General features: G+C 35.7%; 1 protein-coding gene across 1 annotated transcript in view; it reads left to right on the top strand.

Moving 5' to 3' along the window:
• The window catches only part of CNGB3 (cyclic nucleotide gated channel subunit beta 3), a 55,645-nt gene that overhangs the window by 22,538 nt on the left and 11,155 nt on the right, over window positions 1–21,952 (top strand). Inside the window, exons 4-14 of the mRNA XM_052704647.1 lie at window positions 2,221–2,363; window positions 3,881–4,066; window positions 4,641–4,853; window positions 6,783–6,829; window positions 7,759–7,845; window positions 9,208–9,272; window positions 11,493–11,615; window positions 17,927–18,068; window positions 19,760–19,919; window positions 20,343–20,440; window positions 21,525–21,608. Coding sequence (XP_052560607.1) covers window positions 2,221–2,363; window positions 3,881–4,066; window positions 4,641–4,853; window positions 6,783–6,829; window positions 7,759–7,845; window positions 9,208–9,272; window positions 11,493–11,615; window positions 17,927–18,068; window positions 19,760–19,919; window positions 20,343–20,440; window positions 21,525–21,608 — 1,348 coding nt within the window. The remainder of the gene's footprint in view (window positions 1–2,220; window positions 2,364–3,880; window positions 4,067–4,640; window positions 4,854–6,782; window positions 6,830–7,758; window positions 7,846–9,207; window positions 9,273–11,492; window positions 11,616–17,926; window positions 18,069–19,759; window positions 19,920–20,342; window positions 20,441–21,524; window positions 21,609–21,952) is intronic.

Here is a 21,952-nt window from a genome sequence, read left to right as displayed (position 1 = left end):
AGAAACAGAATCTACAGAACTCTTAAATTAGAGGAATGATAAGCACATACTTCAGATTTGTGCTTTTTCTGCTTTTAATGATATAGCTTCATTTTATCCAATGGTTTTATTGCTGTAGCATTTTCACATCCTTAAATTATACTTCTCTGGGCAACGTGATATGTGTTGTGTCTCCAGAAAACTGTGATTCTCAAAAAGCTCTGACATTCTCCTTTTTTAGTTACAGCTTCTGTTAGGAACATAAAAGTAAGTTTAAATGTTGAGGAGACATTGTGTTTATTCAAAGATCACTTTGCTGTATTTTTCATACCTTCATTCTCCAAGATATAGTCATGCCATCTTCCCCCTATTTTTCTTTGGGAAGTTCTTCAAAAATGGAAAATTTCAGGCTTGCTTCACTCTTCATCTGCTGCTTCTCTTACTGTAGCATTCTCATCCCCATGGTATTTGATACTGAGCTGGAAAATTGTTAAGAAAGAACAGTAGTCTATTGTATTCACTATATTGAGCATAGCTGGCAGGATTGCAGTACAGATGAAGCAGCTGAGACCAGTGTGGGAGCAGACCACCGGGTGCACTGCACCAATCACATCTGTCTCCAGCTGTCTCTAACACTACTGTGGAACACCAGCTGAAAAATGTGTCTGGATACAGAACAAAATCATAGAATCATAGAATCACCAAGATTGGAAAAGACCTACAAGATCATCCAGACCACCTATCACCAATAATTCCCAACAAACCATGTCCCCCAGCATGACATCTGAAAGTTTCTTGAACACCTCCAGGGTCAGTGACTCCACCACCTCCACAGGCAGCCAATTCCAGTGTCTGACCACTCTCTCAAAGAAGAAATGTTTCCTAACATCCAACCAGAATCTCCCCTGGCACAACTTGAGGCCCTTTAGTCCTTTTACTAGTTACATGAGAGAAGAAGCAGATCCCCACCACACCATAATCTCTCTTCAAGAGCAGAAAGGTCACCCCTGAGCCTCCTCTTCTTCAGACTGAACAATCCCAGCTCCCTCAGCCATTCCCCATAAGACTTGTGTTCCATACTTTCATTGCCCTTTTCTGGTCACACTCCAGAGTCTTGATGTCTTTCTTGTTAGTGCTCAAACTGAACACAGTGCTCAAGGTACGGCCTCACCAGAGCTGACTACAGAGCAGTGATCACTTCCCTCCTCTTGCTGGCAACACTGCTTCTGATACAAGCCAGGATGCCATTGGCCTTCTTGGCCACCTGGGCACACTGCTGGCTCATGTTCAGCTGCACATCAATTGATATCTCCAGGTCTGTTTTCTCTGCACAGATTTCAGACACTCTGCCCTAAAATCCACATCCTAGTCTCTACATAGAATTCCAAATGCATGGCAGAGCTGGTTGGCACTCAAAAATGGCTCCTGCTTGCATAGTAACAAGTAATTGAGAATTAAGGTGTCAAACAAAAAATACTCTCAGCTAGATTTTCTAATCAACTGTGTGGTATGTATAGGTCTGATTAAAATCATTAGTGTCAATGCAGAATTTGTGAGTGCAGGTGCTTAAAAATTAAAGGTCTCCAAGCCTGAAGAAAGGATGAATGCTGGAGTGTAATCTTAGTGTCACTCCATGTCTGAGTAAACACAAAGTTAGTGACCTCTTAATGGCAGAGGAACTTTTAGCAAGAACACCATTATTCTGTTTTCAGTTGCTAAAAAGAGATTTTTTTTACCTACATTTATCTAGAAGTCATAAAAAAGCCTAGATAAAAAAAATGAATGAAGTTGGCACATTCTCTCCACCTGCACCACTGCATCAGAGTCTGTAACTTATAGTAATGATCATATTTTATTTTACAGATGTGAACATGCCTTGTATCTTAGCCAATACATAGGATAAGCTCTATGCCTTAAGAAGCCAAATAAGAATTTAGTGAGAAATAATGGTGGGAATTCATTTGTACAGTAGGCTGTACAGAGCATAGAGTACCATGATCTTCTCTGCTTGCATTATCTTGTAGACTGCTGCAAGTATCCAGCAGTGTCAATGGACATTAACAGAAAGCAACATAAGTTAACTTATGTGACCACCTAACAGTGAATTAAATGATATGAATAACCACTGTGTTCAATACAGATCCAGTCTTAACGTTTGACTACTGCTTGTACTGTAGAGTTAGCACAATTTCTTCCATAGCTTTCCACCACATGAAACTTTTCTCTTCCTCTATTAAACAGCACAAAGAACACAACGTCTCGAGGATTCCAAACAAATGAATATGCTGATGCCCAGCTTCAGGAGATTGTCAGAAAAATGCGGGAAAGGACCACAGCCTATAAGGAAAAGCTGAAAGACCCCGTGTTGTCCTCCCCTGAAGGCAGTCCTACAGCTTGTAAGTGACGCTAGAATACATGAAACAGTTGTGTATCTGTTGAGTGTAAAGAAAATTCTGTTGCTGGAACAGAAAATGCTGTGATAAAATTTTTCAGTAAGTTTACCTTACCACATCACATTTACTCATTGAAATGGGTCAGCTTGTGCCCGATGAAGTCAAGTTATCTGTAAGTATTTGCAGTAAGCCAGGTCCCAGGGTACAAGTTCCTTTTGAACCACATTACTGCAGAATTTGAGGGGAAATTTTTGACAGTGTCTAGAATTGCCTCTGTCAAGCAGTTTTATATATTTTAAAATAGATCCCAAATACCTTTATTCATTATGATGAATCTAAAATTTATGAGGAAACATATCTATCTCACTAGTAGATACAGGCCAGTTTGAGATTAGATCTGTTGTGTGAAAGTATACAATATTCTATCCATGACAGCAATCTTCCAGATACACTGATTTTATAATCAGTCACGCATTTCAAACAAAGCAAACTCATCTGAAATTCATTAAATATTGACTTTAGATAAAATATGAAACATCAAACAAATATAATGCTCTTCCTCTTTAGAGGAAAATTTGCTTTGCTTTATTTCTTTTTCACAAAGAATCGAATGCGGTGATTTGATATTCTGCCATTTTGAGATGTTTATTTTTTATCCAGTTTTTAATAAACTTGAAAAAAATAGCGTCAGAAGTATAATGAACTGTATCAACGAATAAAAGAACTCCACTTTTTTTTTTGTTTTAAATTACTCTTCACTCATTTACCTTTTTTGTTCCCCTCACAGAGCTCACAATTATTTCTTTCCGGTCACTATTGATCCACTTCTTAAATTTGCTTCTAAGATTGTGTAGCCTACTCAGAAATAAAACAACCAGAATTAATTGGACAAATATGTGGGCAAGATTATCCAGCATAAAATGGAAGAATGGAGCTCAAAGGAATGACACTAGGTTTTCTCACCTTAGAAATATACAAAATCATAGGCTTCCCATTTGTTTCACCTGCTGTGTCGTGCATATCAGATCTCACACAAGGGGAGAACTCTGCCTGTGGCAGTGATGTCTTTTCTAACCTCCATCCTAATTGTACACATTATATGCAACAATCATATAACAGGAAATGCACAGGTGAATTAATGAAAGCTGAATTATGAATTACTTCAGTCTTTTATGGCACTTGTTCTGGGCACTGCTCAAGGAACTGCAGTAACATATATACTGCACTCAACATGAAGTTGGGTGATAGTATTATTACCAATGATTTTATTACTAGTATGACTATCACTATTAGCAATAGCAGATGTGTGTGATTATATCAAATGTTATTTTATTCTCCAATCTGCTTTCTAATGTACTCAGTATTACAATAAATTGTAGCTTTAATCACTGCCAAATGTGTTTAGAAGAGTTTTTTAATATGATGAAGGTCTTGTATTTGTTAAAATAGGATATTGTAAATTAAGCCACTGTTAAAATCTCACATTTTGTGGCATTCTATGTCACTAGCACCATCAAAGAAGAAGCCTCCACCCCCACCAAAAGAAGAAAAGAAAGAAGAAAAGAAAGAGGAAGCAGAAGCAAAGCCAGAAGAGGATCACTACTGTGATATGCTGTGCTGTAAATTCAAGAAACCTCCACTGAAAAAGTACAAGACCTATCTAAAGCTGCCAGACAGCATAGATTCATACACGGGTAAATTAAAAACTGTGCTTTAAAATGGGGTAAAACCATGTTGAAGTGATTCAGTTTAACATTGTACTTGCAAGCCAAAGTAAGATCTACATCATAGTTTGCAATTCAGAGGCACACATATATTGTACCCTCAAGAAATTTAATTCCAAATAGGGAAAAGAATGAAAACTGATCAGAGTAGTAAATATTTAGAAAGATAGAACAATTTCTCTGTTGCCACAAAGTTGGTGTATAAAATAACTGCAGTCTCTTGATCTAGATTCTGTCCCATTCATTAGGGCCACTTAATTCTTGCCAGTTACAGCATGTACCAACAAAACATTCTGAGCTTTTTCAGACGCATTAAATTTTAAATGCTTTCACAAACTCTTCTTTTTGCCTTTTTGCAATTTCTAATGTAATTCTTAGTTTCAACCTGTGTCACTTTATCAGCCTGTGCTAATTAAAAAAGGGATAATTATAAGCAGCTCTCTCTGCAGGAAGGTTCCCAAATACTGCATTAACATAACTATGTCTAAAAGAATAAGAAAACATTGTGATTTCATATCTGTAAATGCAATGTTCTGTCTTTCAGATCGCCGTTACGTAGCTTGGCTCATGCTTGTGACAGTGGCCTATAATTGGAATTGTTGGTTTATCCCCCTTCGCTACGTGTTTCCATATCAAACTCCAAGTAATACAATATACTGGTTTGCCATAGACATCATCTGTGATATCTGCTACCTGTGTGACCTGCTGGTTTTCCAGCCCCGAGTGCAATTTTTAAGAGGTGGAGATATAATAGTAAGTATAGCAAGAGGGATTTCCACAGGTAGTGACTATGCATTGAAGTACATTATAGAAATCTGCTAAGGTTTTTATTAATGTACACAACTTTTTGTACATGTACAAGTAATGTACACAACTAATGGGCACAATCAAATCTACACAACTTTTTTGGTTAGCAAAGTATACCTATATTCTTCTTCTCTGACCTTTTATTATTCAGTTTTGGAAGAAGAAAGTATATCTTTTGGGCTGCATTCTGGACAAGCATTGGAATTTTACATATGAAAGTCCTTAAAAATAGTAGAACAGACTAGAAAATAACAGATGCAACAGGCAAAATAAGCATAAAGTGCTTTCTTACCAGGAGTAAATAGGTGCACCTTTATTGGAATGAGTGATTTTATGATTATATGCTCATATGTGCATATACATTTTGGCATGTTTTATGTGAAACATTCAACTTTCCATTCACATTATTCAGGAATCACAGCTGAAGACATCACATGTTCTGCTAGAGCTGGACAGGATGTAAATGTTTTCCTACTGATAGTGAGATTGTAAGATTTTACAAAAACAATCTCAGGATATTTAAACAATTATTTATTTGAAATCTTTGTGGGGGGAATATATATGTATTTATAAACAACTGCCTTTTGCTACTGTTTTATATTATCTTTTTACAGAATAATGCAAAATAAAACCATTAGCACATGCCTGAAAAATGGTAAAGGCTTACCTTCAACATATAAATAGGGCATATAGAGCATTAACTTCTTTTAAATATCTTTCCTACTTTCTATTCTGTAACGTTTTATAGAAGAAAACCAAATGCACAGAACAAACGAGTTTAGAATTTCCATGTGACACTATTATGCCCAATAAACAAAAAATTCAAAATCATATATATTCAAAATCAATTTGGAATTAGATTTACTTCACTGCTTTTATGTAAAATTCTATATATTGTGCATAAAATAAATTGCTAATACATTTACAGAGGAAAATCAGATAGAGCTACACAAATAAAGTGCAGATAGATATTGAATACAGTGAATGAATGAATTCCATGCTTAGCCATTCAGTAAGTGGTAATCTTGCTGAAATCCTACAAAACTCAAGTTTTATGAACAAGGTTTAAATTGTAATGGAGGAAGCTCACCTTCCATTTCCCTGAAATAAGACCACTGAAGCTGTTTGTACAATACAAAGATTTTAGTGAGTGAAGAGATCATCTTCTGCTGGATCTCCTGCATTTAATATAATGCCTAAAATGGTGATAGTAAAAAGTCAGAATGGAAATATCTTTAAGGTTTTAAGGCTATTTTTAAAGTGCTCCTGGTATAAATTCAGTAAGTATAATAATAGATACATTTCTCTGCTCTTGTGATTTGCCCTTCTTATTAAGGTATCAAGACCAGTTCCAAAGGACAGTAATTTAAAAACAAATGCCTAATCATTACTAATGAATGCAATGTTGATAATTATAATACTTAAAATGCTAGTATGTTAATGTTGGCTTTCATGAGCTAATTTTGTACAGCTCTATTAGAATCATTCTTTGCATTTCTCTAGAAACTACTGATGTCAACAAAGTTCTTTTGGCCCCAGAATTGAAAAGTATTGATCAAGCAACATCTGGTACAAAGACTTTGAGAGGGAAGACGAAAATAAAGCATACTTCATTAGACAAAAGCTCAGATTTGGATAAAAAGCAGATAAACCCCAATGTCTAATAAAATTTAGCTTAAGGAAAAATTGGTCTAATGAAAATACTATTTCTTCATTGGATTAATTGATATTACTCCATTCATTCTTTCAGACCATTATTAATGGGAATATTAAAAACTTTATTGTTAGAAGAATATTCTTACTGTAGAGTAGCAAAAATCATTCTTGACTTGTGGTTCTTGACTACACTTTTTTCTCTTTCCATCATCACTGTAGTCAGACAAAGTGGAAATGAAGAAATTCTATCACAGCACTGTAAAGTTTCGGGTAAGCAGATCCTTCATTACTGGTGTCAATACTGTTGTTTCTGTCAGAAGGATTCTATGGGATCTTTTCTTTCCCTGAAAATCACAGTTGATTTTAAAAGTCAGCAGAAAGAGTAGAGTTGATGGCATGTTAGTTCTATCTGAATATGGTGTTGCTTCATCCTTATAAATGTTATTTACTTCTAAAACGTAATAATTATAAATGCAATTCTAAATAATAATAATTTGACAAAGTAAAATTAGTAAAATTCACAGAATCATAGATTATTGAGATTGGAAATGACCTCGAAGATCATTTATTTGAACCATCCACATATCACCAACATTGACCACTAAAATACATCCATAAGTACAACATCTATGGATGATATGGAAAGGGAAAACATCCAAACACAACGCAAGCCAATATCAATAATAATAATAATAATGTTAATAGTAATGAGATCCTATGAACCCATGATGAATATTCTGTATGCAACAGATGGCTTTTGCAGGCTGCAAGCAAAGAGTCTAATTCACCATGCTTTCACACTGCTTTATGCATCCTGGCTTTAAAAGCAGTAGAAAATTCATGTGGATTTCTCTCTATGCCTCTGCTTTCCAGCCACATGTCTATCGTTTCAGTCTTGTCAGAACCATAGTTGAAATAACAGAATGTATTAATAGCCAAACATCTGAGACTGTCAATAATTCCTATGAAACAGGTGAAAATCTCAGACATGAGAGAGACTTAAAAGTAGGGCAGAGCAAAACTGTTGCTGTTTCCAAAGAGATAACCTTCCCTAACACTACTTTGGTTGTTACAGGCACAGCATGCTTACTGTTGAAATTTTATACTCAGTCATGATTTAATCTAAGTAGGTTTTTGACAGCAAGTAAGTGCATTACAATTATTTTGGATTTTAAACTGATCTCTTTGCTCTTCAACAGCTCGATTTGATATCAGTATTGCCATTTGACGTTCTATACTTTTTCTTTGGATTCAACCCAGCATTTAGGGTAAACAGGATGCTAAAGGTAAGTTCTGCATTAGTGATAGATGACTAACCACACATAAATGCTTCTAAAAGTCAGTGAAATATTGTTTATAATATTTAGGAATATGGAGCTTAGAAATTGGAAAATATCTTCAGGAATCATCTGAGTCTATGCAGCATCAGTAAAATAAACAACAAAGAATACAAGTCAAGATATATTCTAGCCAACCAAAGTCCTTACTCTTATTTTTCTTGTGACTTCATTATTTCCTACTTTCTAAAGGTGTCTTGTGTTTAACACTGATTCATTTTCATTATTTGAATTTGATTAATCATAAATTACATCTTTAGTTTTCAAAGATCCGAAACATTCATTTAAGAACCAATTAATGCCAACGTATTTTCTCCTTCTGATGGTAATGACAGGTTCTGAAAAGCAAGCATGTGAATTTTAAGGACAGCATAAACTGTACACAGCATATATAAAATTCATAAACAGAGTTTTGTTATAGACTCCAAAGATGTGGAACGTGTAATGGAGAGGCTGAGGTGGGGCTACAGAGCAGCCCTCTCCCTCCCTTTCATTGTACTTAACAGAACATTGCATGGGTTAACAGGTTCCTTGCAGGCAGGGACAAACCCTTCTTGAGCTCTCTGTGCTATATAGGCTTTGCATAATTCCTTTCCCCATTTTAATGGCTAAATGTGACTTTGGAACCATTGTCTTTTACTTTCTGTTGGTAAAACTGCCTCTGCAGTCACAGTCACGATCAAAATACTGAGTATGCACATCCAAAACTATTATTGATAGTTGTGTGTCACAAGGTGAAAGTTTGTTTTTCTTACAAATCATTTATGAAACTGTACCTGACATATGTAGTCAAACATTGACTGTCTGCTTTCGTTACATTGAAGGTACAGATGAAAACTATGAAAACAAAATGATGGTGCTCTTCAGTTTGCAACAAAACTTCAAACTTATATAAGTCAGACTGCCCCTCTGCTGCCATTTGTCACACAGCTATAAAATGTAATGAAATATTGACAAGAAGGTTCAATTTCTACTGCCATACCACCAAAATCTGTCTCCAACATTGTGGGTTAACATAATAAAATGAGAGGCATTACTTTCAGAGTGGTCTTCATATACCCATATCAGGATACAGAAGTCATTCATCAGCAGAAATCTGACCTCTAGAATGAGTGGGACACCCCAAAACATTCTTTGATTCAGTTTACCTCTTTGCTTTGCAGTTCATCTCTTACATAAATTTATAAAGTTAGACTGCTGCAAATTACATTATTTTCAGAATATGTATGTGAGCAACTGTCAGTACTACTGAAGAAAAAGATATGGGATGGAGGAGAGTGACTGGATTACTTTCACTTCTTTTCCATTCAGCATAACACATTCTTTGAGTTCAATGATCGTTTGGAAGCTATCCTGGACAAAGCATACATCTACAGGTATGTGCTTACTAAATCCTTATAATATGCAAACCCAGGCACAGAACACCTTCCGTTTGATTTCATAAGTTGCCAGTGAAGTACAGGATGGAATTTGGTACATCTTTAACAGTTCCATTTAAGATTTTTTAAAAAATCTTTTTATCTTTATTGTAATCATTCAAATAATAAATGTAAAGCTTCATTCACATAGGGAATCCTGTCCATCTCAACTGGCCTGCTCGAGTACAGAGGCTATTTTCAGGTGAGATGTTCACCACTCTGAGGCTCCTGTCAAAATTTAACTTGTTTGAAAAATCTGACAGAAGTTTCTTTGGCTAAGGAGCTAAAGAATGGCATCATAAGGTTTCTAATAGCAGTGTCAAATCCTCAGTACTTGTTTATTTGTAATTAATGGTCATGAGCTTGAGCCTATGTCAAATTTTTTCTTCAAATATGCTCTACCCATGAACTTGGAAGTTTGATCCTTCACTACAATCTTCGAATGAAAATCAGTTCAGTACAGATCTCAAACAGTGATTATAATTCTTGTCTATTGTTCCCAGCTTCTGCATTTCCCAGAATTTTGGTTCCAATTCAGGCAACTCATGGACATGGATATGGCAATTTTCACAGCTGCCTCAGCAGTCAGTTTTGCTAGAACTCAACTCGTCTACTCTTTCACTAATCCTATCAGCCAATAATAATGTCACCAGTCCTAGATTATCCTGTGTGATTCTTTCATCAACAGATTTCTTTGTCTCAGGCATGGGACAGGTTGTGCTCCTTTGTGCTTCTGCAGCATGAATACTATCTTATTAAAATAAAGACTAACATCTTATTTTATTCCAGAAATTATTATGCTTGTAGACTTGATATTCATACATTGCAAATGAGATATTTTGTGTAATGTAGAAAATCAAAAAGGAAGTTGAAAAATTCTTTTCACAAACTCATTAGTTTGAGTTTGTAGGAATAGAGCTAGCAAAATTTAATACATCTTATCTACCTATTATGTTGGATTTGGTACTTGCCCAGAGAAATACAATATGCATAGTATGAAGGGCTTCCAGAATCTTTGTTAAGGCCTCAGTTCACCTGCCTGGGTTCAAATCTGTGCACTAGATCCAGCATGGTCAGTACTGTAATATTGGTAGATTATGTCAGCTATCTTCTGTTCTTAACAGTTTACAGTCCTACGCAGAGCTGTCCTGGAATCACATCAACATTTAAACAGAGAAATGGCACTCACCTGCTGGCATCCTAAAGAAAAGTGCACATAGGCAGATTGCTCAGTGGCATGGGGATGCAAAGGAGGGCATGCAATGGCAAAAGAAGAACAGGCAAAGGAGAGCATTCTATTGAAGAAACCACAAAAATAGGATCTCCTTTTAACTTTATGGACCTAATTCAACCAGACTTTATTAAATTTTCATTTAACCACACTCTCAGTTACTGTACACTCAAACTGCACTGCCTTTAGCTTTAGTAGATAGTGTCAGTACAGAGCAGTCTGAGTGTTTAAGCAAGTCCTGTACTTTTCCTTCTGTTTATCCCTTGGATACATGAATGTTTGAGTGGAAAGCTAAGTCCTGGAGATCTTCCTTTTGATCTCCATGCACTGAACAGAGGATACACAATGAGATCATTACTGTATTAAATAGAAAGCCACTCAGTGCTAAGTAGTTCATCACTGGTGTTATTTGAAGAATCATCCATAAGCATAAGAACTAGGATTAGCAATGATATAATGCCTGCTGTAGCTACTAAATCATACCATTCAGCAGATCTGTTGTAGGCTTCCTAGTAAAGCTCTTGTAAAACATTTCATTTCTGACCTCAGATATTTCTGGGCTCCGGTTCACAGATTTGGAGCCTGTCTTGAATAGGATTTGGCAAACAGAGACATTTGTACCCTCCAGCCTCATTAATATAGTTTCATAGCCAGTTAAAGAAGTGGATTATGAAATTCTGAGGAAACCATAATTTAAAAATGATCCCGTGTCAAACATTCTAGGAAATATATCATTTGACCTTGGACAAACATGAGAGACAGGATTTTTTGCTTGCAATTTTTTCACAGAGTAAATATAGTTGGGGAGCTACTTAGTGGATGCTTAGTACATACTGTGTTTACACAAGAAAAAAAAAAGAGGTCCCATATTAAAAGGAGAAAAAAACTACTAGTTTTTTTTATAGGAATTCAGTCATCTGTAATTTGGAATCTGTTGACTTTTATAGGGTCATTCGAACCACTGGATACTTGCTGTTTATCTTGCACATTAATGCATGCTTGTATTATTGGGCTTCAGACTATGAAGGACTTGGCAGTACTAGATGGGTGTACGATGGCCAAGGAAACATGTAAGTACTTTTCTCTTGCAAGCATTTTCCCTAATTTTGCTCCTTCCTGCGTCCCCTCCCTTCCCCATGACATTGCATGCAGGGTATATGTTGCTTTACAAGTGCATGGCTAGCTAAGTTTTAGCACCATGTCTACTGAAGAGCAGCTTTCACTACTAACACATATTTGGAGGGCAGGTGCAATGAATAATTCGTCTACTATTTTCAGCTTTTATAGGTTTATGAGTCAGTACTAAGCACTAACTTAATTAAACATTTAGAAAGCTGCAAGAACCATAAATTAAAGTTACTGATTGCCTGTGCCCATGGGAACTGTTAAAAGGATGGCAGAACAATACCTCAAGGAAAGTGGAGGCACAGATTTTTTTTCTGCCACACAGCATTGTGTCATTAAAATGCAACATTTTATTTTTGCTAAACACCATCATGACTGTTCTGAAAGAAATTCTACTGGATTTCTTTAATCTTTGGAGAAGGGCGTGCTTAACCATGTGGCAAGGGGTGTCCCCAGTGGGAAGGAGTGGGTGTTGACACTTGACACATTTTTCAGTAACTCCTTGTGACAGCACAAGGCTGGACGCCAGATAAGGGGCACTCATTAAAATGATGGAAAGGAAGCAAAATTAAAATAAGCAAATTCCTACCATATTCTGAATATAGTTATATAAAATCATATACAGAAATTTCCTATGTGTGAAATAATTTTCTTTCACAGACCATAAAATAGTTAAAGACACTGAGGCTCAATTTGTTCATTAATTACATTATTTGCAAAACCAAATATAATGTACTGCTGATGACATAAATTACCCGTTAAACAACTTTTCACGCTTCTCCGTTAATAGCTTGGAGACATGCTCTTATTGCTTTAAATTTTTTTATACTTCACAACTGTGATGTGAAGTCACTGTTTTGAAGGGTAAGAAAAATAGCCTTTGGAGTAAAACATATTTCGTGTAAAGTAGCATTGATTTTTTTATAATTAGGGTTCTCTCTTAAAAAAAAAAAAGACATCTGAAGTTTTCACATACAACTAAAATACGCAGCTTGAACACGGTCACCAGATGAAAGCTAGCAGAACCACTGCTAGTTGCAGGAACATTGCAGGTTGCTCAGGGGAACAACTTCTGTAAGTAAAGTTACACAGGTATTTATTCACATGATCAAGTATTCTGGATATCTCACAAGAAAAATGTATATTGAAGTTCTTTCACAGCTTTTTCAGTTAATGTCATTCTTGGGAATACTTGCCTCCTAATTAAAAATCAAGATAACTACGACTAAGCAACCTGAAGGCTCTCAAAGTAGAGAGCTTACTCAGTCTTTAAGCTTTTAAAGCTTTTTCACAACAGCCTAGAAAATAGAAAATTCTTATCTTTCACAGTAAAAATATTCTACTTTCTACATTCTACATTCATGTGAAAAATTGGTAGAAATTATTTGCTAGCTTGACCACAGACAAAGCAATTGTGCACAGAGGCTATGGTCAAGTTTTAGCATTTTGTGGTATGTTTTCCATGAGAAGACAGAAACACTTTTCATATGATGTTACATGGAAATCACAAGGGATTTAGGGTAGAATTTATTATATTTATGTATTATATTTACAATAATAATAGATCAGTAATTTAAGTCTTTAAACTGAGATGGTGAAATAAAATACAGGAGTATATATTCCCATAGATTTCAGTAACCCATTAATCTACCTCATCCTCACTGGTGATGAATGTATACAATTAGTCTTTAACATCAATTTAACTCATGCTGTATTATAAAATCCCAAGTATGTTGAAACCCAAGCTTTACTCCCACTGCAACAAACCCAAATCAGACAATCAAGATGTTCCCTGCATTAAAATTGCATTTGATGAACTTCCTATAATTAGGCAACAGACTTCAGTCCTTCCTAATGCAAGTGAATATCATCACAGATGCAGCACCATGATGCAGAGTTTATGTGAAGAGAGCAACAGGATATTGAAAAGGTCCCTTAATTATAGATAAGTGAACAATTTGAACCACATGTGTTTATTTTCAGTCTAGTTCAGCTATGTAAGAGATTTGTTTAATTCCTTGGGAAAATGAACAAATTCTCTAGCAAGTGAGTCAAAGCAGGAACCTAATGTCATTGTTCTCAATTGACCCCCAGGCAGATCTGTCTCCCTTGCCATTGCCTCTAAGGAAAATTAAACCCAGGGAGCTAAAATTCTCATGCAACCTCATCTATTCAACATGAAAATTAGGCATAAATCATTTCACTTTGCTTATAATATATCTCTTGTGCCATTTGCAAGTCATCCTTGAGTGGAATGCAAAATTCCCCAGCATGTACACTAATCAAAACATCCATTTGCATATTAATAATGTTTCTCTATAGATTGATGCCTTCCAGCTCTGAGGCAACTTAGCAGGTATCTGGAAATCCCAGAATACAGAATCATAGGATGATCCAGGTTGAAGAGGACCACAACGATCATCCAGTTTCAACCCCCTGCTATGTGCAGTGTCACCAACCACCAGACCAGGTTGCCCAGAGCCACATCCAGCCTGGCCTTGAATGCCTTCAGGGATGGGGCATCCACAACCTCCTTGGGCAACCTGTTCCAGTGCTTCACCACCCTCTGTGTGAAAAACTTCCTGCTAACATGATCACTCTATGTGCCTAGAATGATTCAACTCCTTTGGTTTGCAGTGTTCCCCCAGCATGCAGTAAGACTGCTGTAAAAGATGTTGTAAAAGATGCTGCATATGTGCACATCAGCAATAAACCTAAAAAACTCTGAAGGGTCACACTCCTAGTGTTTGCCGTAGAGATCATTTTGTGCCTCTGGAAAAAAATGTGAAAGTTCAGCCCAAGCCTTATAGACGTCAGATCTAATGCTTTCAGACCTGCTGCCTGTAGCTATATTTCCTATAAGCCTTTGTAGATTACACCTCACTGTCTGAGCTCATCATGCCCACTATTACTCAACAAATAGGTCACCCAGGAAAAAATAGGTACGAAGAAGGACATCATTAGAACACCACCTAATAAAATCTCTATTCTACTTCAAATCTGTCCTTTTTGTAATCAGGGAGGAGCCCTTAAATAATTCCTCACTCAGCTGTGTGAATACCACTTTAAAATCTGACAGCTGTATGAACAAAATTTTCATACATCTATTAGATTAACCAAAACTATGTAAAAATTTCAGCATATTCTAAAATACACTTTTATGAGGAAGATATTTTCACTGGCATAACATTACAAGGTATCTTAAATGCAGTATTTCTAAACTTTTTCATACCTAGGACTTATTTTAGGAAAAAAAATCTATAACCTGGATTGCCTGAAGGATAAACATCCTGTCTGAGCTGTGCAAAAGGAAAATCCCCTTCTTGTCTCAGGTTGTTTGCTCTAACAGTAATCATACAGCAGTCAAGTAAGCCGTATGGTAAGCAGTGATGTTTTCCAGACTCTCTAGCTCACTGGAAGCAGAGCTGCTGACACCACTGAAGCTGTAGTCTTTTTTTTTTTTTTTTTTGCTATCATTCCCTAAACAAATCTTACAGTTTAATTCCTCAGGAAACTTGTTCCCTTCTATTTCAACTGTTCAACAGTTATGTCTGATGAAAACAAAAAACAGTAAAATAAATAGAGAAGATAAAAACCTGTGCCTAAGAAACAGTGAATATCATGTCACTTTGCTAGTAGAAAAATTCCTTCAAAGTAAAATTCCAGAAAAACGCTCTGCATTAATGATGTCCTCAGAAAGAGGTGAGCAGCTGTACAAAAATCCTGAGAATCTGCAAAGAAGCATGGCTAGGGCTCCTAAATTCTTCCAAGGAGCTGCTTCCATGTCAGACAGAGATGACCAGAATGGAAATTATATCATGGACGAACATGATAGATGTGACAAACCTGGCATTCAAGGCCATTGTGAATGAGAGAGTTGGTTAATTAGTTTCATTTCCTCTGTAATTAGCACAGAAGTACTGCAAATTTCTTCCATTTTTATATTTATAGATTCTACCTGTTTCAAGCACTACAAAATTCATGGCTATAACAAATGAATAAATTAACCTGCCCCATATGACAAATCCCCTCAGACAAGATAGAGACATCATTTTACACCTAAATCTGTAGTTCTTCTAACACAGATCTGAGGCTTGCTCTTTCTTTTTCTTTGTGCTACAGAACTCAGAGTGAAAGCTGCCTCTTACGAATATTTTGCTTGAAGCGTGAATAGGTGATGCTATTTTTGAGCCTAAGTTAAAATTTGTATTGGTGTAATTTAGTTTTCCTTTCATCATCTCTAACAAGGAAAAATGACACATACACAATGAATTTTTTGACTTACGGACTCTGAATGTCTCAGACTCAGTTCTGTCTGTTAAAATCTAAAACATAAAAACTACAGAAGTAATCACCACTACTGCATTTCAGAAATCTGAGAGCAAGAAAAATGTGATTGCAGTGAAAACAATAAAAAAATTGCTTGGTAAATTCTGATGTTTTAGGTGAAATATTTGAAAGCACTTTCAAGTAATTTAAAATGGAACGTTATTCATTGGAACTAGTTGTTACTGTGAGTTCATTCTCTTCTAATTGCACAAAACTGACCCTGCAATAGTATTATTAGATGGATCATTTAGGAGGAGAGTTCATATTTTAATGAGAAAGGATTTAAAGGAAGAACCACAAAATTAAAATGTACACCTGAAGACTGCAATCAGATCAGGGGACCTCAAAATCCAGGCACGCATGAGAAGATGCATGATAGATGCACGATACATGATAGTCTCAAAACACTCATCTCATAAACAATTTGTTCTTTCTTATTTTGGGGAGGGGTAGAGGGGTGGAGGGGAATCCTTTGTTTTGTGTGTGTTGTTTTGATTTTGTTTGCTTTTTTTATTTCAAACTCAATAAATCTCAATAGAGAGAACCTTGATTTTTCAGATATAGTCATCAGTGAAATGATAGGAAATCATACTTTTAATCATTATAAAAGTTGAAATCTAATTGTATAGAGATTTATAAAATCAAATTCTAACGAGTGAACGATTGTGAGGTCTTGAAAAACATTCCCACAACAGTTGTTTGTTCACTCAGGAAAAAAGGAAACAACAGCACATTCATGGCAATGATCAAAACTAATTAATCCCCAGATGCATACTATGGAGGATGCTACACTACTAATGCTTTAGCATGAAATTTTAAAAAGAGTTATAGAGATGCCAATTTATTTACATAAAGATTTAGTATGGCTATTCTCATAAAATCTGAATAATTAACTCTGTACAGGTCCATTTTTATTTTTTTTAAATAAACTTGAATGGAATAGACTCTTGTATGCATGGGGCTCCAAAAAGAAAACTGTAAAAACAGAATAAAAATCTTTGGTCAAAGGACTCACTCTAGGGTACAGGAAGTGAGATAAAGCAAATGAGTACAGTGAAAGTCAATATAACCCACAAGTCACAATACAGTCTTAATGAGTGACCATTGCTTACTGCTATATCTGGCTTCCAGATTAAGAGAATTTTTGAGAAAAACTTGAAGGGTGTTCACATGGTAGCCATGGATAGCTTCCCAAGAATGGGGGAAAGTAGTAAAGAAGGCAAGAATATGTTCGCTGGAGCGGTAGAAAGGGTAGTGGAGGGCAGCCACTAGGAGAAGTTAATGCAGAAGCCAATCTTTTGGTGCTGCATTACAGAGAGGTTTGGAGCAGCTGGACTAACATGCAGCTTACAAGAAGGTGTAGTTTCTATTTGACATGACACTGGAGGTAGAGACAAAAAAAGACCACTCAGAAGCAACGTGAATAAGGGGACAGAAAAATTAGGTGACTGCATTTCATTTGTCATACACAACATAAAGCTTCTAACTGCCATCATCAAATGAAACCACAGAAGACACTTTCAAGATGTGCATGCATCTAGTCTGCTACTCATAAAATCTGTCAAGTCTTTACACCAAGTCTTCTTGAAGTCTGCCCACTCCTTGGCATCTTCACCTGTCAAATTCTAATGCAGTTATTTCTACACAGGTAGTTTCACCTGTAGAAGTCTTCTGCATTGTTCCACAAAGTGAGTGGAGAATGTGAAACAACTGATGCATTCTCTGTATATTGTATTTTGTTTTCAGTGAGAACATTCTGTTCAATGTGATTTACATAACTGTATCAAATTATAACTGTTCATAAAAAATGTTGAAGGTTTTTGGATTGAAAGGCATCACTGAAATGGCCAACCCAGGTGTGTACATATTTAGCTTCAATCGTATTAGTACCTGCAGTGGATAACAAAATCTCTGTCTGTATCCACAGGTACCTGAGGTGTTACTACTGGGCAGTTCGTACTTTAATCACCATCGGTGGCCTTCCAGAGCCACAAACATTGTTTGAGATAGTTTTTCAACTGCTGAATTTTTTCTTGGGTGTCTTCGTTTTCTCCAGCTTAATTGGTCAGGTACATCAAAAATCCAATAACTATATATGTTCAGAGTACTGCAATGTAAAGATAATACATCCAATTTTGTTCTATTTTTTTCCAGGAAAAACTTCAGCTTCATTATGAATATCCCCCTTTTTACTATCATCCATACTAATTCTTCTGATCACTGCATGTGTTTACTGATTTCCCAGTTTTGTAACTTTTTGCTCACAGGCTGACCTAAAGCTGTTAATGGAAATGTCAGAATTTCTGTCAGACTAGAATTGTGCTCTCTTCCAGAAGACACAAAATATTTGTTAACCAGAAAACTGAATATTTATTTTGGCTTTCATTTACCAGGAGGGAAAGAAAAAGCCCATAGCAAAATAAATTAGTTATACTTTTAAAACAAGCATAATCCAGCATGAATGATATCTAGTATGAAACTGTTAAAATTGAACTTTAAATCCATAGTTTTTAAAATACCTTGCCTCCAGAAAAATGAATAGTGAGACTCCTATGTCAAACTATATTGGATTTCTGTACAAATCATTCCAGATCTTTTGATTCATACATGTCTACTATTGGGAGAATTAAGAGGAAAAGATAAAGATGAAAACTGGTACAAGTTATTGGCTTAAATTTCAGAGTTTACAGGGGTGTAAGTCTATATTTTGCTAATTTGACATAACTGTCAAAGTAGATTTGCTTTTGGCAACCAGTGTAGTTAACTGCAGAATCAAAACTTACTATAAAAACAGCTTCATTTTAGTTTGTTGCAATTCCTGTTTATAAAAAGATCTTAAACTATTCCTGCTTCATGCACTTCTTTAAGACTGTTATTTCTTTTGTGATGGATTTTATTTCTGTAATCAGGAGCAGAACTTACCCCAGCAGCACACTGGGCCACTGCAGTATTAAGCCATTCTGCAAAATAAATTATATTTTTGTTGGAATGTCAAATCATGTTCCTGCACAAAAATGTTTAAGATCAACTTATGGCCCAAAGTGGATTTTTAAGACTGATCGAGATTCAGTTAACAATTTAAAACTGGCAGGATATTAGTTCTCTTGGTGCCAGCCAAAGTTATTACAGAAGTTTGGCCCAGTTTTTAGGGACAGGACAGGGTGGAATGGCTTTAGAATTTGATGTTAGATTTTAGGAAGAAATTTTTCACTCAAAGGGTGGTGAGTGCTGGCACAGGCTGCCCAGAGAAGCTGTGGATATCTCATCCCTGGAGGCACTCAAGGCTAAATTGGATGGGGTCCTGGGCAGCCTGATCTTCTGGGTGGCAGCCCTGCCCATGGCAGGGGATTGGAACTGCTGATCTTTAAGGTCTCTTTCAAATTAATTTTATGATTCTGTGGTACAACGTGATTCATTTCTGGCTTGTGTGGCACAACAAATGCAGAATAGCCTTATTACAGGTATTTAAGAAAACATTATCTGTATTTTTCATTCAATTCTAGAAATAAAAGAAGAATAAGCAGAAAAACACAAATGAGTTATTTAAAAATTATACTGCAGTCTGTTTCTTTCACAATTAGTTTATGTCTTTGATGTTTTTGAAAAAGCAGATGAAGCAACTCTATAAAGCATAGAACTGAATGCATAATTAATCAGGAATTTTGTAAACAAATGTTTCACTCCTTTTTTATGTTGTTGACAAGATACTCAAATGAAGACTGTTTGTTGAAATGTGTAGTAACATAACTGATGTTTGCAGATGAGAGATGTAATTGGAGCAGCTACAGCAGGACAGAACTACTACCGTTCCTGTATGGATAACACCGTCTCCTATATGAACACATATTCAATTCCAAAACTAGTTCAAAATCGTGTTCGAACCTGGTATGAATACACATGGGACTCTCAGGGAATGCTGGGTAAGGCTTTCCAATTCCATTTATGCTGCAGCTTGGAGTGATCTCTGCAGATATGCTTATAAGGTGAAATGTACATTTCTTCTTTACTGAATTTCATGGGAGAAGGTGAGAGGAGGATATTCAGTTTCCTTCAGAAAAGCAAAAAACTCCAAAGTAATATGACACTACATCACAAATTTTATTAATTTACATAATACTCCAGTTAAATCTTTGGACAGCACACATAATACAAAAGAAAGTAAAGGCATACTAGCCATCTTCCTCATTTGAACTCAGGAATGCACTAATTACTTCACAAACCACTTGACTTCTCTGAAGTTATATTTCTATAAAATGCTCATTTTTACAGACATTCTTTCTTTCCTTTATATCTGCATATTTTCCATCTAACAATGCTTTGATGTTTTTTGTTTTCTTTTTCAGATGAATCAGAATTACTGGAGCAGATGCCAACCAAAATGCAATTAGCCATTGCAATTGATGTGAACTTTGCCATTGTCAATAAAGTTGACCTATTCAAAGCAAGTACTTTAACAAAAGAATGCAGTAATGTGTGGTACCTGTAGGCTGGAAACCTTGATTTTGTATCTTGCTACACAAAATAACATGTTTTTTAATACTCAAGGCAAACTATGTCTATTATATACCTAAGTCAGTGGAGACAGGACAGGAAAAAGCCAAGGGATGACTTTGGTTTTGTGTGTGTGTGTCAAATCAGAGATATAAAAAGAGCAAATGAGGTTAAGAAACAGTCTTGTCATACTGACCCGTTAAAGCTGATGTTATGGTCAGATCCTAAGTGATTGCAGAACATTACTAACCACAGCCAGATACAGAAAAATATGATTTTTGGAACAGTTCACCTTGCTGTCTACTGCTTAGCCCTGCCTGAGAGATCACCAATATTACCTGTTCTGAGAACATAACTTCAATGTAGTGAAAGCTGTATTTCAGAAACATTTTGTTCAAAGAACTTCCTCATTGTTATCATGATAGGTTTCCAGAGAGACTGCTTTAATGCAGTACTTAACATTGGATTTGTGACACAAAAAGTGGGAAGACACTGCATTTTTAGAAGTAATCCTGAAATACGTTAAGCTTAACAGGTTTTTTTTTTAGAGCAATTGCAAGAAATCATGATATCTCTGTTTAAACATTAAATAGTAGAACTGTTTCTGCAATATTTTCTAAAGACATGGCATTCACAGATTCATACCAACATTTTACATGATCTGCTTTTTTTTCTGGATCAGTATTAAAAAAATATATAAATATATCTCTAAAAGATCTGCTACCCACAGCAAATAACATTGTGTTTCCACAGCAGTCAAACTTAGATGTACAGAAGCTTACTGCATTAAAAAAAAAAAAAGAAAAAAAAAAAGAAAAAAAAAAAAGAAATTAGAGATATTCAACCCAAAGAGAACTGTGTTAGCATCTGAAATGAAAGTACTTTTGCCTCCTTTATGAGCTGGTCCTTGCCACGTTTTCCTTTCACCTGCCTCTTACAAAACCCTGGAGCATACATGTACTGCTTTGCTATCCAGTGTAAGCACTAATAATCACTTGTGTTCTTGAATCAATACAGCATAATTCTTTTGACAGGGGTGTGATACTCAGATGATATACGACATGCTGCTAAGGCTGAAATCCATTGTGTATTTACCTGGTGATTTTGTCTGCAAAAAGGTGAGCTCTGTGGTGTAGTAACGCATAATAATATGTATTTTTGAAAACTGAGTTCAGATAAAGGTCAAAAGTAGCCTTCAAATAAAATTAATTCTGAGTGAAGTAGATAATATAAAAATAATTAAGATTCTGTGTATAATAACAAATTTGCTCTCAAGTTTCAACCTAGAACAAGACAATATGGATTTTATTATTATCTAACAAATTATAGTAGCATGGGAAAGTACTTACTGTAAATATGACTTATCTGGTGACACTTCATGAAGTCGATATTTAAAATGGAGCAAGCTCAATTTTTGTACAGTTATATATACAAACAGCCTACAGATCTCAATCCGTGATGC

Source organism: Tympanuchus pallidicinctus, unplaced genomic scaffold (assembly GCF_026119805.1).
Source record: "Tympanuchus pallidicinctus isolate F22 unplaced genomic scaffold, pur_lepc_1.0 scaffold5, whole genome shotgun sequence".
NCBI lineage: Eukaryota > Metazoa > Chordata > Aves > Galliformes > Phasianidae > Tympanuchus > Tympanuchus pallidicinctus.
Note: the sequence above shows the minus strand (reverse complement) of the source record. Positions and strands in the feature narration are given on the sequence as shown.